Source organism: Xenopus tropicalis, chromosome 2 (assembly GCF_000004195.4).
Source record: "Xenopus tropicalis strain Nigerian chromosome 2, UCB_Xtro_10.0, whole genome shotgun sequence".
NCBI classification, from domain to species: Eukaryota; Metazoa; Chordata; class Amphibia; order Anura; family Pipidae; genus Xenopus; species Xenopus tropicalis.
In genome coordinates this window covers 105,593,769-105,610,584 of record NC_030678.2, presented here as the reverse complement: position 1 = coordinate 105,610,584, position 16,816 = coordinate 105,593,769, and the positions used below count along the sequence as shown (strand labels likewise).

The following is a 16,816-nucleotide window of genomic DNA, read 5'->3' as shown; positions in this document are numbered from 1 at the left end:
AATGAAAAAAAACCCCACAGAAACTGAACATTAGGACTAATTGCAAAATGTCCCAGAATATTACTTTCTAGATCAGACTAAAAGTTAACTCAAAGGCGGACAACCCCTGTTTAAAAACAATATTTTATGTTTTACCATTTCAGTCATACTAAAACCTTTTGCAGACTGAAATAAAATGTTGTTTCCAAATACTTTTTACGAGGCATGTGAATGCTGTTTATATGTAAACTCTTAAAAGGATAGAAATGGTAATAAACTAAAAAGATGGAATGCTGCATAAATCAATTTTCCAGTCTCCGTTTATTGACATAAGAATCCTACAGTGGCTATATATGTTTATATCTTCAAAAAAAACCTCAAATAAGTTACATAAACATCATTTATCTCACTAGCTGACACAGCTGTGGTGATTTACATGATCATTACATTGTACAGGAGTTCATATTCCAGTAAATAACTCATAACTTTAGTGGGATGATGGGCCAGTACTTGGGTTGCTTTTTGTCACAGTGTCTATCAAAGTTAAGCTGCATGGCTGTCTCCATCCCTAGGATTTTTGGGGCATCTTCACCATACAGTTTCTTCATTTCTGCTCTGCGCCTTTCTCCAGGTCTTTCTGAGGGTGGCTCTTTTGACGTCCTTGTTGCTACATGCAGGTCATGATCTGCAGCTATATACTGTTCATGATTCTCCGCCTCAAGCTGCTGTTGCTTTCCTACAATAATGAAAATATGGTGTCAAAACAAAAAATAAATAAAACTTCCCTACCACAAAAAATTTTTAAATACTAACAAATAATTTACAATATACTGGATTAGTTTTTCATATTCAGAAAACAAATTCTCAGACACAATGTGCCCTAACGGTCAAAACATATCACAACATCCTCTTCCACCCTGGCAAACCTGAGTACTTCATTGTGTCCCTTACATTCTTCCAGAGTCAGAATAGTGCAATTAGATATTAAAAGATATGGTCCTACAGGGTTCTGTATTGGGTCCACGTTTATTTAACTTGTTCATTAATGACTTAAGCGAGGGTACTGTAAGTATTGTATCAATGTTTCCAGATGACACAAAACTATGCAGCCCAATTAATGCAATCCAGGATGTGGCAAACTTGCAGCAGGATCTAGGCAGCTAAGTGGCAGAAGAGAGTCAGTGTTGATAAAGAAATATTACTGAGCAGACCTTTAGATACAAGACCAGGAAAAAGGCTTAGTTGCTTAAAAACAAACAAACAAAAAAATCCACTGGAATAACTGACTAGCCATTCCATATAAAAAACAATCTTATGGGATGAATCTTTGTCACTTTACCACATTTATGCCCACTGAAGAATAAGAAAAGGGAAGGGTGATGTACAGAAAAGAATGTAGAATATTGGATGCAGTCAGTTATTGGTTCAATGACTCTACATGTCTTTTCTTTATAAAGGGCAACAAATGCATTGCCCAGGCACACAAAAGAATATGAGGGGGAAGGAGGAGGTAGGATGTGGGAATGTTCAAAATCTCTTGCAGTGTGAATGCCAGGTTGGAAAAAAGAAAACATCAAGTGGAAAAAATAAAGTGGCTTTGCCAAACTATGTGCCAAGTCCTGACAACCCAATTTCTTGCTATAAAACCTAGCTTGTTCTAATTCTTTAAACATGTTTCTGTCAGAGGAATGACCACGATATTTTTGGATGTTTACAAAGAGCAACAGCAGAGCAGCTAGGTAATGAGGAGAATGATTTCTGACCATAACTAGAAAAGCTGAACATCACTGGTTCTTGTACTGTGTAGTTTGTAAGGTTCTGTAATCACAGTCAGGTTCTGGTATAGCATGGCCAAATTATCTTGAATTGTTCCATTAGAAATTTGGGAGGTATGGGTTTAGATTAAAATAATTCACTTCTGACCTTCTAGTCATATTAATAAAATGGAAATTGGCTACTAATAAAAGGAGTAATGAAAATTTGCGCCTCCAAAGATGCTCCCAGTACCTCCCTATATTCTTTGTTGCTGCTGTTTTAGGCTTCAAAATATATATTGTAAATAAACAATATAAAATTAAAGACAGAAAGTGGATTATTAATTCAGAATCACATTACATGGCAGAAATTAGTGCATTTTGTAAACTATTTATTGTAATGTTTTGATGATTTTAAACAACCCGTAAGCTTAGCTTGTTATCAGTAAGTTTCAGCAAGTAAGCAACAACTAGTCCCTGATGTTTAATGTGTCAAGAAGGAACAAACAACATTTCAGGGGTGTGCCCTTTTATCATGTGACAGAGGAGGCGTGTCCATATATATTTTGTGCTTCTCATCAGAAGCTCAGAGCACACAAACCATGTGCAGCGTCACCGACACTTACACGATGGCCTAACGGTAACAGAAGCTTCTGTAAATAATTCTTTAGGCATGGATTACTGGTATTGTATGGCTGCTGAACCTTTGGGTTGTTAAGTTCAGAATAAAAAGTTTCTTTAGAAGCCCTAACGAGACAGTCATATCCAATCAGACAGGGGGAAGCTTGTGTGCTCACACAAATACAACAAAAAAAAAAACCCTCTTAGCACTCTGGGTCTGTCAGCAAAAGCAATGGCATACAGAAAGGAAAGAGTGATTTCATTTCCACTAAGCAGATTTGTTGCTTAACCAACCTGCAGCTATTCTTCAGCTTCCAGTGCCAAAGTTCCAGAAGCTTCTAAGTTTTAAAATACAGCCAAGCCTTGCTCTTTGTATCCTGAATACCAAATAGGTTACATCAAAACTGAGCAGGCTTATTTTCACATTACGAGTAGTGTCTTAAACTGGAATCAATTTAATATATAAACTATTTTCCACTAAAGTACCTGATTCACTTAAAAATAATAATTAAAAAAAAAAAAAACTGTAGTCAAAGGATATGCTAAAAGAGCCTCTATTCACCATCCCAGAAATCACAACACAGACAAAATCTGAAGGTAGTGTTAATGCTAATTTGATTACCAACCAGCCACCAAAAACAAACAGAAATAGTGAAAGGATATCATCTTTATACTTTTACTCTTACCAAATGATTTTTATGTCACATAAATTTTGGTTTGTACAGGTATCGGACCCCTAATCCGGAAACCCATTATCCAAAAAGTTCCCAATTACAGAAAGGCCATCTCCCATAGACTCAATTTTAATCAAATAAATCACATTTTTAAAAATGATTTCCTTTTTCTCTCTAATAATAAAACAGTACCTTGTACTTGATCCCAAATAAGATATAATTAATCCTTGTTGGATACAAAACAGTCCTATTGGGTTTAATTACTGTTTAAATAATTTTATTAGCAGACTTATGCTAGGAGATCCGAATAACGGAAAGACCCCTTATCCGGAAAACCCCTGGTACCGAGCATTTTGGATAACGGGTCCCATACCTGTACAATAAATGTATTAGCACAGCAAGCTTTTTAAATAGCAAGTCAGTATATCAAAAACCATGGTTAAAGGTCTAGGTAAAAAATTGCTTGATTAATAAATAATGAAGTTTTATAAGAAAATAAATAATAATAATAATAATAAATGGCATTTTAATAAGGTATATTTTTTGTAGAAGAGCAACTAATATGTAAAAGGGTTTCCAGTGAACCATCTCCCACACATACAAGTGATATCCGAGATAAGAAATACTTTCTTTATCTTAATATGAATATTGAAAGACATAAACATACAGGTCAGCCAAATGGCCCTATTAAGTAATCTGTGCTTCACATTCAGGAGGCAGCATGTTATTCCTTATAAGAAAATGCTAGTTTTGTAGATTAAAGCAGCCATTGTACCACCGAGCACTTGTTAAAAAAATTAGTATGGAATAAACTTAAAAATATAGCACATTGATATATAATGTATTCCTATATATGGTTTAGGACTGTGGCACACACATCTAACAACTAAATGTGCAGCGCAACACAAATCATGTTATAGGCTTTGGAAATGATGCTCTTATGGCATGCAAAAGCAACTAAACCCAAAGAGTAGGCATCTTAATTTAGAGCTGAGAACTACATATATTTACCACAATTATTGCACTTCCAATTGACTGCAAAGCTGGAGGAATTATGGGAAGGAAACTGATTTCCATTTTCATGGTATATCAGTGGTTGCCACATTTTTTTTTCATTTGAAGTCCCCCTTGATCTATCCTTTGATCAGGGTCATTTTTGGCTTTATCGGGGCTCAGCGACTGTTTTATATCCCAGTGGGTTATTTGTTCTTGTTCTATGGGTAATATTACCAAATTTTTGTGACAAAAACGACAACAGTAAATCAGATTAAGCCGCACCTACAAACATCTTCCTCTTAATATAACTATAAATATGCACACAGACATAACTTGTCTAAGCAGCAGAACAATCACATAAGAGAGTGATAAACTGATATTTATTAAAAGAAATACAACTTGGCAGATGATAGTCTGTAAAAACAGAAGACTACACCATACACATACTAGGAATAAATTAAGAGAAGGAAAATAGTTCCACAAGTCACCTCCTGCTATTGATAATCACTTTTAGTTATAATTTGGGGTGAAAAATATACATTTGCTTCTGGTATATGGGTAAACAAAAGAAAGAAATAGCCTTGCAAAGGCTTAGCAAGCGATATAAATGTTAAAATGCACCAATGAACCAAGTCTTTCTCTTATTTTGGTTTCTCAGTGCTTCCAGTTCTGTCCTGCTTCAAGAGACTCTATTGAGTCGTGTCAATGAAGTCTTTCTAAGTACTGTGTTTTGTTGTTATGGAAACTTAAAAGAGTGGGATTACAATGTGTAAGTGAAGCTGAGCTGCACATGATGATTTAGCCTTGGGGGAATCACTAGCTTTACAGTGCAATGTAGCTCTTAATATATATACTCATTATAAATTACAGCCACATTTCTATAGAAGCGGGTTGCTAATAAGGCTGAGTGATGGCCACAAAACTATTCTCTTACAAAACTTAGGTTATTGCTTTACCATGTAGCTGATAATACATACAAAAGAAAAAAAACACACACACACAAAAAGTTCATGACAATTATAATAAATATAATACAGGGACTGCTTTTCTTTCCTGTATCTGCAATACTTCCTATGAAGCCTAAACAATTAATATTCTTAAATTCTTACAAAAATATATTATTCATGTTGGTTTTGCATAATAGCCTTGGTTTAAAGGTTCCCCTGTAGTGTGGGTACTGTTAAAGGCAGTTCTAGGCAGAAAAGTATGCACAGACAGGAACCAAAGAAAACCATTTTTTTTGCAACAAAAGTCCTATTTTACAATAGATAATGTTTTAATTTTCTAGTTTTGTAGAGAGCCATGAATAACATGCCTAGGGGCTGATTTACGAAGACACGATTTTGAATCCGAATTGGAAAAATTCCGATTGGAAACGAACATTTTGCAACTTTTTCGTATTTTTTGCGAGTTTTTCGGCGTCTTTACGATTTTTGCGTAAAAACGCGAGTTTTTCGTAGCCATTACGAAAGTTGCGCAAAGTCGCGATTTTTTTCGTAGCGTTAACACTTGCGCGCAAAGTCGCGCCTTTTTCGTAGCGTTAAAACTTAAAAGGCGTGACGTTTCGTGCAAGTTTTAACGCTACGAAAAAATCACGACTTTGTGCAACTTTCGTAATGGCTACGAAAAACTTGCGTTTTTACGCAAAAATCGTAAAGACGCCGAAAAACTCGTGTTTTTACGCAAAAATCGTAAAGACGCCAAAAAAAAAAAATCGCAAAATTACCGATCATTACGAAAAAAACGCAATCGGACGCATTCGGCCCGTTCGTGGGTTAGTAAATGTGCCCCCTAGTGTTAGCAAACCTTTTTTGTTGGCATTACACATCCTTTAACACAAGCATTTTGGGAAACAAATGTATGCTTTTAAAATTAAAAGCTAATATATTTTTCCTGTGGGATTAATTTATTGGTTCAAGTAATGGTATGTGTCATACTTCACACTGTAAGCTCTTTTGAGCAGGGCTATCTGATCAAGTGCAAGGTGGCCATACACAGGCAGATTTTAGCAGCAGCTTTAGCTCATTTGGCAGCTACAGCACTGATGGCCTTTCCCCACAGATATCTGGCTGAAAATTGGCCAGATATCAAGCAGTCAAGTTTACAAATCTTGCTGTGGCAATGACTCATCCCAATGCTCTGTATACCTGCCATTGTGATTTGTTCTTCTGGCCCTAGGACCAAACAATTGGATCAGCCCGATATCACCCAACTCAAGGTTGCCAAACAAGCAGATCTTTCAATGTATGGCCAGCTTAAATGTAATTATTATAAAAAACAAACAAACTAAAGATTACCATGTCAGATAATCTAAGATTTGGGATCATAAATAAAACAGAATATTTTATTAATTTCCCATAGCACTGATTAAGGGAACAGTGTGAGGCAGCCTATGTGAGCGCAAGTTTGTTGACCCTATAGTAGCACATTTGCAAGCTACCACTTACAATAAACATTGCCCCAGTTCTTTCAGATTTTGGATTTGAAAATGCAACTTATATTGATTTGCTTATTAAGGGTCTCATTTCATTAACTGTCCCCCAATGTGATAAAGAAGATTATCCTCCCACTACATCAGGGGTGGGCAAAGTTTTTGGCTCAGGGGCCACATTGACTCACAGGCGGGCCAGGCCGGGCCAACGTCCTCCCACCAGCTCCCCCACCCCCAGCATCCTCCATCTCCCCGACCTGTGGCTCCCTCCATCGTTCGGCTGCGTCTGTTCCCCGGCTCCCCGCTGCATCTTTTTTTATGGTTGCGCCCCCTGCGTATTGACATCACGAAGCACGCACAAGGCGCAACCAATCAGGGCCCAGAAATTATTTAAAGGGACCCGGAGTCGGCGGGCCGGATTAAAAAGGCCAACGGGCCGGATGTGGCCCGCGGGCCGTAGTTTGCCCACCCCTGCACTACTACAATACAGTACTGGCTTGATGATAGACACTGCATGAAGAAGCTAAAGAAACAAAAGTAACCATTTACCTTACACATCATTTTTGCAACAAACTGATCAAACTATTTGTATTGTATGATAAAACATTATGGAGAATGACTGACACTTACTTAACTCCTCTCTGTGCCTTTCAGTCTCTGCAAAGTACTGTCGCAACTCCTCTGTGATTTCCATGTTGGTGGTGTCACATTCAATGCCTTCTTCCTCAGAATCAGATGTAACTTCTTTATCGCACTCCATTTCAGACTCTATTTCTTTGGACTCTGATACTTTTAAACATGGACGTGTCCTTTGAGGATGTATGACCTGGCGGTGTGGCCTTAAGTAGATGTCAGACTGAGATGATTTACCACCTTCCCAGTCAGAATATCGCCTGTTCTGAACATTTCCAGCTGGATACCAAGAGGGATATGAGAGAGATGCCATAGCCACACTGTATGCTCTTTTGTGCCTGTACAACCAATACATTGCCTGGCTGTAATGCTTCCAGTACCTGGCATAAACCCGCCCTGCATACCAAGGCTCAGTTTCATGATGGGGTATGCTTGCCTGAAAGAAAATATAAATTAGGGGAGCATGCATGTTTTAGCACTAAATGTATTGTACAGTATATACATAAAGATAAGTGTATGTGTCAAAAGCAATACTGAAATATGTTTAATTCCTTTGCAAGCAGTGATATCACTGCAACATCTAAACAATATTTGACTTTCTCCCTAATCTTTATCAGTCTAGAAACCTACAGAGAAATTACTCCCAAACGTGGGCGAGTTTTTATGTACTAAGCTTGAAACTCACATTTTGATAAATCAGACTAAAGTAAAAGTAGCAGCAAAGTACAGAATACATTTATAAATACTGTAAAAAAACATTTGTAATTTACATTGGAGAGCTGTTTTTAATTAAAAGAAAAACACATGGTTGGTATGTGCCAGTATTACTTTAAAGTAACATCTTCGATATTTTAACAAATGAAAAGTGCTATGAGCGAGAACAGAAAAAGAATAACAGGGAAGAAGTGTTTGTGCACGTGACTGGGAAAAGCTAACAAGGAATTTTCTCATGTGGCTGCTTCCATAGGGGACAATGAACAGCATAACCTGCCCCCCCCATCCCATTCTCATAAATAACTTTAAACAGAAAGCAGCAGTCTGGCGTATACAAAAATATTGTTTATTCCCTCACATTCTCAATGCTTTAAAAGGCTGTAATACCATAAGAAATGCTGTTAAAGATTACAAAAAAGTTATAATATCCTGTATGTCAGTGGAGATCATAAAGAGTGCCTTTAGCAGTAACATATAGCTATCAGTTAAACATCTGCTCATTTTCCCATAAGGTAAAAGGACTATTTAATCTTCCCATCAACAATGACGATGTCAAGGCCAAAACAAACATCCCCTGGGCTCACTGGAGACCATAAAAAAACTCTAAAATACAGCTGCTTCTCCAGCTAATAGTTTCAAGAATAAACAATATTTACAAGAAAAAAAAATGAGCTCCGGGTGCTACATTCATTTTTCACTTATCATACAAAGGGACAAGAATTTATTTTCTTAGTGTCTTCCTACTGATCTGTGAAAAGCTTTCAATACAATTCCCTCTGGGTGTTGCTGGATCAGTGAGAAAAGCAAATACCGTCCAATGGATGGATGGAAAGCCAGATGCACCCCATGAAAAAGTGGAAAGATTGGCTGACTTCCCTTAAAACTGTTAAAAGAGGGAAGACTCATGCCACTTGTGCACTTTCTGCAGCTCCCATTGCCTTCAACAGGAATTGGCAGTGCTAATGTTTATGCACCTACTCACACCTTCTATTCCATAAACTTCTCACTGAATTCTGGGTGTATTTTTTTCCCTTAGCAGAATATCAGACATGTGGCCTGCACCAAATGTGAGCTACATATTGCAGCCACAAAAAACTAAAAAGCTTGTTCTGTATGCAGACATGTGTTGCAAGATATTTTCCTTAAAAGTTAAAGGAATATATAACTATAACCTTGGAAAGCTGAGTGATTGTGGTAATTTTAATTCTGAAAGCAAAGGTTAGGCATTTTTATAACATGAACCCTATCCCACTCCGCTCCCATATCTTTAACAAAATGTACATAAAATCTTTGTACTATTATAATACAAACTATCAATACATCCAAAAAAAGTTTCCTTAAATCCAAATAAAATGAAGAGCATTTTCAAGATACTACTCACCATTTGGCAAGGTTAGCCTGAATGTTTGGTTAGCCCGAATGTCGAGTTTATCTAATGGAAAGACAGATAGATAGATACATGTGAGTGCAAAAACAACCCATAGCACACAATACATTGCTAATCTAATCCTTAAGGGATGTAGAATTTAAAGTAGCGTTATACTGAACAACCATGGTCTTAACAATACAGGCTTTTGTATTTATATTTTTGTTGACCAAAGAAAAAAAAAAAACAGCACTAACATATTTTAGAGAAGCTTAGTTTAAAAGTTGTTGTTAAATAAACCCAACCTCAAATTACCCCCCACCTAATGTATTATTCCTTTTTCCATAAGCAATAATGACACTATACATACAAGAACTTCTTATTATGACAATGTTTATTCCTGGTTAAGTAAAACGTATGTATACCTACAGTTTGCATCATTTGTATGTTTGGAAAATGAAACAAAAATGTACAAATTAAAAAATGTTCTGCCATGTAGATAAATAAAGATGGCTGCAAAGTAAAACATATGTTACACTGAAGATTTAAGCGGGTAATTTCCCCCTTTAATAGATTGTAACATATACACACTAGGGAAAAGAAAATAAAAAATACTGTTCTGGTGATGATAATTAACTTGGAATGCATAAATGTTTTCATTTGTACAAGTAATGAAAGCTCCAGGTTATCATTAATTGTATTTGGAAATGCAAGATGGAAAGATAAATAAAAAATTATACTGTAAGTATTGAGAGGATCAAAAAAAAAAAATGAAGTGGACTGATGTAAAGTGGGTTCACAAGCAAATGCAAATCATTTTATTGTGAATACAATACATCTCAATGGAGCAATTGTGTGGTGTTCTGAAAAGCACAGAGACTGAATTCATTATACATTACAACCCTTCCCAGAAGAGATGGATGCCTTTGTGTATCAAGATCAAGGTCATGTGTAGCGTGGTGTTTGGTTAATCGCACCAGTGTCTCATGCAGCATTACGGGATAATGCCCCAACTGCAGATAAGCTGCTTCCAAAACTCTGTCTATGACAATCAGCGTATCAGCTTTACAAATGTCTATGGGGCAAATGAGAAAAAGACAAAAACACAATATAACTATGGTGGTAGGGAACACAATGTATGCAAATTTCCTTAGCAAAAGTCTGCTACGATGTCTTGTGTTGGTTTGCTCAGATTGCTTCCTTTGGGACTTGAGGTTGGGTATAAAATAGAAACAGATCAGTGATCATAGAAGTCCATACAAGTGCCATGTGGTATGAGACACAGTAGAAAGGAGGTCCCTGCCCCGTAGAGCTTACAATCTAAGTGGTTGGGTAACATACAGGCACAAATTGGAAGGTAAGAGTGCACCAGGTATGGGCATTTGCCCTTAAGCGCAGGACTAGGCAAAATAGTGTTTTAGTGCTCCAGAAGGTAACAGCTGTGCTTTTTCTTAAAGAGAGTGGGTGAGTTTTCCCTACGGAGGGATTCAGGGATAGAGTTCCAGAGGTAAGGAGCAGCGAGATAGAAAGGTTTAAGACGAGAGAGCGCAGTGGGTGTGGATGGTGTAAAAAGACGGAGGCTCTGAGAGGAGCGGAGGAGACGACCAGGAACATGCAGGGAGACCAGTGATGAAATGTAGTGAGGAGCAGAGGAGTGAAGGGCTTTGAATGTCAGCAGAAGGATTTTGTAAGCTATCCTTTGCTTAACAGGTAACCACGCAAGAGAGCTTAAGTGCGGCTGAGCAGGTTCCCTCTTCGGAGAGAGCAGGAGGATCCTGGCAGCAGAGTTTAAAATTGATTGGTTAGTAGGAGATTGCAGTAATCTAAGCGGGAAAGGATAAGGGCATGGATTAGTGTTTTAGCCGATACTAGTGAAAGAAAGGGGCGTATCTTGGCAATATTGCGGAGGAAAAAGCGGCAGGTTTTGGCAGTGTTATTAATATGTGCAAACCTTATCCGCGCTCTAAAATTGTCAAAGTGAATTTACTACTGTTTATAAAAACTATTTCTCCTGGCTGAATGTTCTGGCTAGATATAGCAGGACCTGAGTAAGCCTATAGTAACTGCCGTATGTTTATACTGTATTTATCCTTGAATTATGAGAACACTATTTTAATTGTGAGTCTGATATACTTCTCTCTCCTCTTGTATGTAATGAACTAGGTACCAGATTCCAATTGATTGAACAACTGACTAGCCATAATGTATTTTAATATTTTAAAGTTTTTTTAATGAATTAAGATTCTGATTCTAATAGATTTAGTAGCCTAATGGCCACACCACTTCATACCCCTCCTTTGTCTATTTATTAAATTAGGAACATGATTCTAATTGATTAAGTGATTTATCAGCCACAACATTTTCTATTTACCCTAATAACCCACTCTCTGTTTGATTATCTATTGATAATAACATTGACTGACGTTGTAAATATCTTCTCCTATTTAATGTGTAAAATAGAAAACATGCACTTTGGTTTTATTTTTACTTGTATTTATATTGTATGAATTATATGTTATTTTTTTTTTATTATTCATTGATTGTGGAAATAAATTGATTGATTTTGAGTGATTTGTGAGCGCCAACTCTTAGGGGTTAGTGTTATTAATATGGTTAGAGAAGGAGAGTGACTGGTCAAAGATAACCCCAAGGCAGCGTGCAGAATTTACAGGGTTGATGGTCATGCCATCAATAGTAATGGTGAAAGGAGGAGGAGGGCCAGGTTTGGGCAGGAAGACCATGAGCTCTGTTTTAGCTAGGTTAAGTTTGAGGTGGCGTCGGTTCATCCAGGAGGCAGTTACCAATCTGGGTTTGAACATCAGCAGTTAGTGTAGGGGTGTGTAAATATATCTGGATGTCATCTGCATATAAGTGATATTTAAGAACAAAAGAAGAAATAAGGTCTCCTAAAGAGAGAGTGTGCTTGGTCCTTTGCTGTTCTCCCTGTACAGAGCCCTGAGGCACCCCCACACTAAGCGGAACCGGGGTAGAGGATTTGTTAGTACTAGTACTTAAGGTGGCCATACACGTGACGATCTGACGATGTTTCGTACGACCATCGGTCGCACGAAACATCGTAAGATCCGCCACACACCATTCAGGGCTGAATCGGCAGGTAACGAGGTAGAAACAATAGGATTTCTACCTCCTTCTGCCGATTCAGCTCTGAAGGGAGAATTTTGGTCAGGTGCCTTCTATGGCGCCCGATCAAAATTTTCAAACTTGTCTGATCGGCGAGTCGTCCGATATCGGCAGCTTCCTGCTATATCGGTCGACTCGCCGACATGTCATACACGCACCGATTATCGTACGAAACGAGGTTTCGTACGATAATATCGGTGCGTGTATGGCCACCTTTATAGACACTCTTAAGGGCAGACATTGCCCTTCCGTGACATCAGTTTTGTTTTTCTTTTGATTCTGTAGGTTGCCTACTATTTAGGCTTCAACTTAGCCTGCCCAACCTTGATTATATTGGTTCCTTCTCTTCCTACCCTCTGACTGAATTTAGCCATGCCCTTATGAAACTGGGCACTAGAAGCCTTAGGCATACTAAGTCTTGGTGACACACAAGTAGATGAGACAGAGATCTGAGGCCAAAAGAGGCTGTTTTAGGCTGAAGAGTATACTAAGACTGTAAGTTCAGTGATCCCCATGGTGTGGGACAACTAATAGTGGCATTAATATATCAATTGTTTTACTTAATCAACCTTTTAATTGTTAGCGTTTTGCCTCAGCTTTGGAATTTAAACCCCTGGTAACCTGCCGTACTCTGCCGCCTGAGGTAGGATTCTCACCTTGCTTCATGGCAGAAGTGGCCCTGTCCGCAGGATGAGCTGCATAACTGTAAAAGCTGCCATTGTGCATAGCAGGTAGGATGAAAGGTAGGGAAGGGCAGGTGGCTAAATGGTTGTGATTGTCAATGTTAGTACAAGATACAATTACCTTGTAAGAATAAGTAAGATACATGTTAGATCTAGGAAAGTGGCTATTTAAGTCAATAGCCACTGCCTGTGCCTTATTTTTGAATATTTGATTCCATCTAGAGGGCAAACTAAGCATTGCCTGAAAGAAATGCTCAAATGAGCAGTATTTCGAATCTCTTCCTGTAACGACTAAGCATAGTTTTATATATGCAAATGGTTTCATAGCTGTGTTGTGGGTGCTGAAATAATTTCTGCCTCACTAAACTGCCATATGATATAGGCGTGTTTGTATTCCACAAACATTCCTGTAAAAGCTAAAAATGTTGTGTTGATTCTGTCACTATTTTTATGATATACTTTTTATTTTTAAATAACACTGTTTACATAGCAAAAAATTCACTCTACTATTTAAAATTTTATTCTTGCAAAAAAAATTTTTTCTTTAGTTGTAATATTGGTGTGTAGGCAGCCATCTCAGTTCATTGTGCCTGATCCTAAGCTTACAGAAGAAGCAAGCGCTACACATTAGTACTACTTCAAGGTAAGCTATTGTTTCTCTTACTCCCATGTAACTGGAGGGGTCCCAAGCCAGACTTGGATTTCTTATAGTCAAGTGCTATTCTAACATCTCCTGGGAGCTGCTATCTTCCCATTGTTATGCTGACCGGCTGCTGGAGGAAGGGGGAGGGTAGTGTTATCACTCCAACTTGCAGCACAGCAGTAAAGTGTGAACAAAGTTTATCAGAGCACAAGTAACAAAGCTGCAGAACTCTGGGAAATTAAGAACATGGCTAGCCCCATGTGAAATTTCAAAATGAAATACAATAAAATCTGTTTGCGGTTTTAAAAAATGCATTTCAATGCAGGATTCTGCTGGAGAAGCTCTATTAACTGATGCATTTTAAAATCTCTATAATTTTCTATACATTTTTTATCAATGCATATAGCAGATGCAAGTTGATTTGTTTGCCTGCAGCTTACAAACAGGTGCCACAGATAAAATAAGAGCACTTTATTTTATGCTTTTTATTCTGAATACAAGGTGCAAGAGTACATAGAGTTGCCAGCCCCTGCTCATAAACAACTGTCAAGCAAGGTAAATTAATTTAACTTGCTTGACAGTTATTGGAAGAATGCTTGGGGCTTAGAATTCTAAAACATATGAAGGACTGAATGTTGCCCATATCCCAGGTTTGGAGACCCCAAAAGTCAAGATAGGCTTAGAAATGATCTTGGTCAAGCCCATAGTTTGGGAACCCAAGGCTAAGTATGTTGAAAATGCCAACCAAGGACCCTAGTCTCCAGAAGACCAATGACAGAATTTTAATCTAGGGTAAGATGTGTATATCACACATAGATGCTTAAAGAATAAGCTACAAAAGGCGCACAAGATGTAAACAGAGTTTAACAAGTGACTTGGAAAAAGTATGCACTTCACTTGCAATGTGACTGTCCTACCCTTGGTCCATCCACTAGAGCAGGGGTGGGCAAACTACGGCCTGCGGGCCACATCCAGCCCGTTGGCCTTTTTAATCTGGCCCGCCGACTCTGCTACTTGGCATCTGGAAACTGATGAACGGAAACGGGGAAATGCTGGCCCGGCCAGTCTGTCAAATTTTCAATGTTAATGTGGCCCCTGAGCCAAAAAGTTTGCCCACCCCTGCACTAGAGCTATGTCAATTGGCCATTCATGTGCTCATACAGCAACAAGAATCAGACAGCAGGATTAATTTCTGTATAACCATCCACCCATAGCCCAATTCTCACTGCTGTAGATAGGAAGGAACTTATGAGACCATACACAAGTTACCTAAAATAAAGTTACCAATTCCCTAACAATTGTTATTTTGCTAAGGTGAAAGGACTGACATCAAATGTGCAGTGGTGCAACAAAATAATCACAGTCTTTTGCAAGAAAAGACACACCTTTTTTAAACCGCAAAATAGACAGAGTTTGTTATTCGAATGGGTCAATTACTTGGTCAATTAATAAAATATTTCCAGGGGCAATAATTCCCTGGCTCATATATTTTAGCAGAGGCAATTCTCAGTATTGTCTATGGCAAGGTATTTTCTGGAGTTTAGTAGCCACAACAAGTAGCTGCTACTAGTAACTCTGTGTGTCTTTACCCTAAGGGCAGTGGCAGATGGAGAGATTAGTTGCCCTGCGACAAATCTTTGTTGCTGCGGGTGACTAATCTCCCCGCAATGCCATCCCACCGGCAAGAGTGTAAACCGGCAGTGGGATGGCATACACGTCGCTACGATTTCCAGAATTCACCTTCAGGCCATCCTGAACTGATGTTTGGTAATACAGGTATGGGACCTATTATCCAGAACGCTTGGGACCTCGAGTTTTCTGGATAAGGGATCTTTCCGTAATTTGGATCTCCATATCTTAAGTCTGCTAAAAAATCATTTAAACATTAAATAAACCCAATAGGATTGTTTTGCCTCCAATTAATTATATCTTAGTTGGGATCAAGTACAAGGTACTGTTTTATTTTTACAAAGATAAAGGAAAGCATTTTCAAAAATTAGAATTATTTGCTTATAATGGAGTCTATGGGAGAAGGCCATTCCATAATTCGGAACTTTCTGGATAACGGGTTTCCGCATAACAGATCCCATACCTGTAATAGAATACAGATCTGCATTAAAGAGCAGTATTCCTGACAGGGCACTGAAGTTTGTATGTTCTTCCCTGGTCAGAGTGGGTTTCCTCTGGGCTCTCTGGTTAAGTGGCTTCTGATAATTCGGACCCTACAATGCATAAATCTTATAGGGACCTTAGACTGTAAGATCTGCTAGGGCAGGGACTGCTATATAATGCACTGGGGAATATGCTGGTATTATATAATCATGCATTGATAAAACATTATAACATTAACAGTTCGTTTTAAATATCCGGGAGTCAGGAAGGAATTTTTTCCCCTCTGCGGCAAATTAGAGAGGCTTCAGATGGGGTTTTTTGCCTTCCTCTGGATCAACTAGCAGTTAGGCAGGTTATATACAGGCATTATGGTTGAACGTGATGGACAGAAGTCGTTTTTTTCATCCCAACTTACTATGTTACTATTTCCAAGTACAAAATATGATGAAAAGTAAATACTGAGATACAAACTTGAGACACTAAACTGCATCCATCTTCCTGACCATCCTTTAAGCAAGTGCCTACTGGCACAGATATACACAGAGGGCACTTTTCACCGTGACGCCTATTCAAAACTAGTTAAAAAGTATCCAGGTACAAACCAAGCATTATCCACACTCCTGTACATAAATGTCGGCAATGTATAATGTCACATCAGGAAACACAACAGGCAAATGTGAAACTCACTCACTAAGCAGAGATGGTTACTTTGTGTGCTGATTCTGTACCTTGGCCTTGGAAACTCTTTGTGCAGTGGATCAGAAGGGGCTTATTTCTTGGTGTCTGGTTTTCAGAAACGGACGGCTCTCACCTAGAGACCAGCCTGCCGCAAAACTACAGATAACCCGCGGTTGCTTGTCTTTAATTTTTGACAGTAATAAAGTTTACTGAAAAACATAGCACTAATAAAGTTGATTGAAAAAAGAAACACAGTTTCCCGAAAGCACCGTCCTATGCTAAGCTGTGCCACAAAGCTGTAATGCGCATGCTCGCTTCGCTTCCTCCTTTGCCACGTACAGATTGTGCGCTGAACGCGTAGACTTGGAGTGATTATACTGCGTCTGATTGG

The 16,816-nt window shown here is 38.3% G+C and overlaps 1 protein-coding gene across 4 annotated transcripts; it reads right to left on the bottom strand.

The window, feature by feature from the left end:
• Positions 1-281: 281 nt before the first annotated feature.
• On the bottom strand, positions 282-16,686 carry gemin8 (gem nuclear organelle associated protein 8). 4 transcript variants are annotated; one of them, XM_012957133.2, is made up of 4 exons: positions 16,439-16,686; positions 9,184-9,234; positions 7,086-7,524; positions 282-715 (listed from the first exon to the last, which is right to left on the bottom strand). In XM_012957133.2, exons 2-4 carry the CDS (start codon positions 9,184-9,186, stop codon positions 459-461), a joined length of 699 nt encoding a protein of 232 aa, XP_012812587.1. In that variant the 5' UTR covers positions 9,187-9,234; positions 16,439-16,686; the 3' UTR covers positions 282-458.
• Positions 16,687-16,816: the final 130 nt, after the last annotated feature.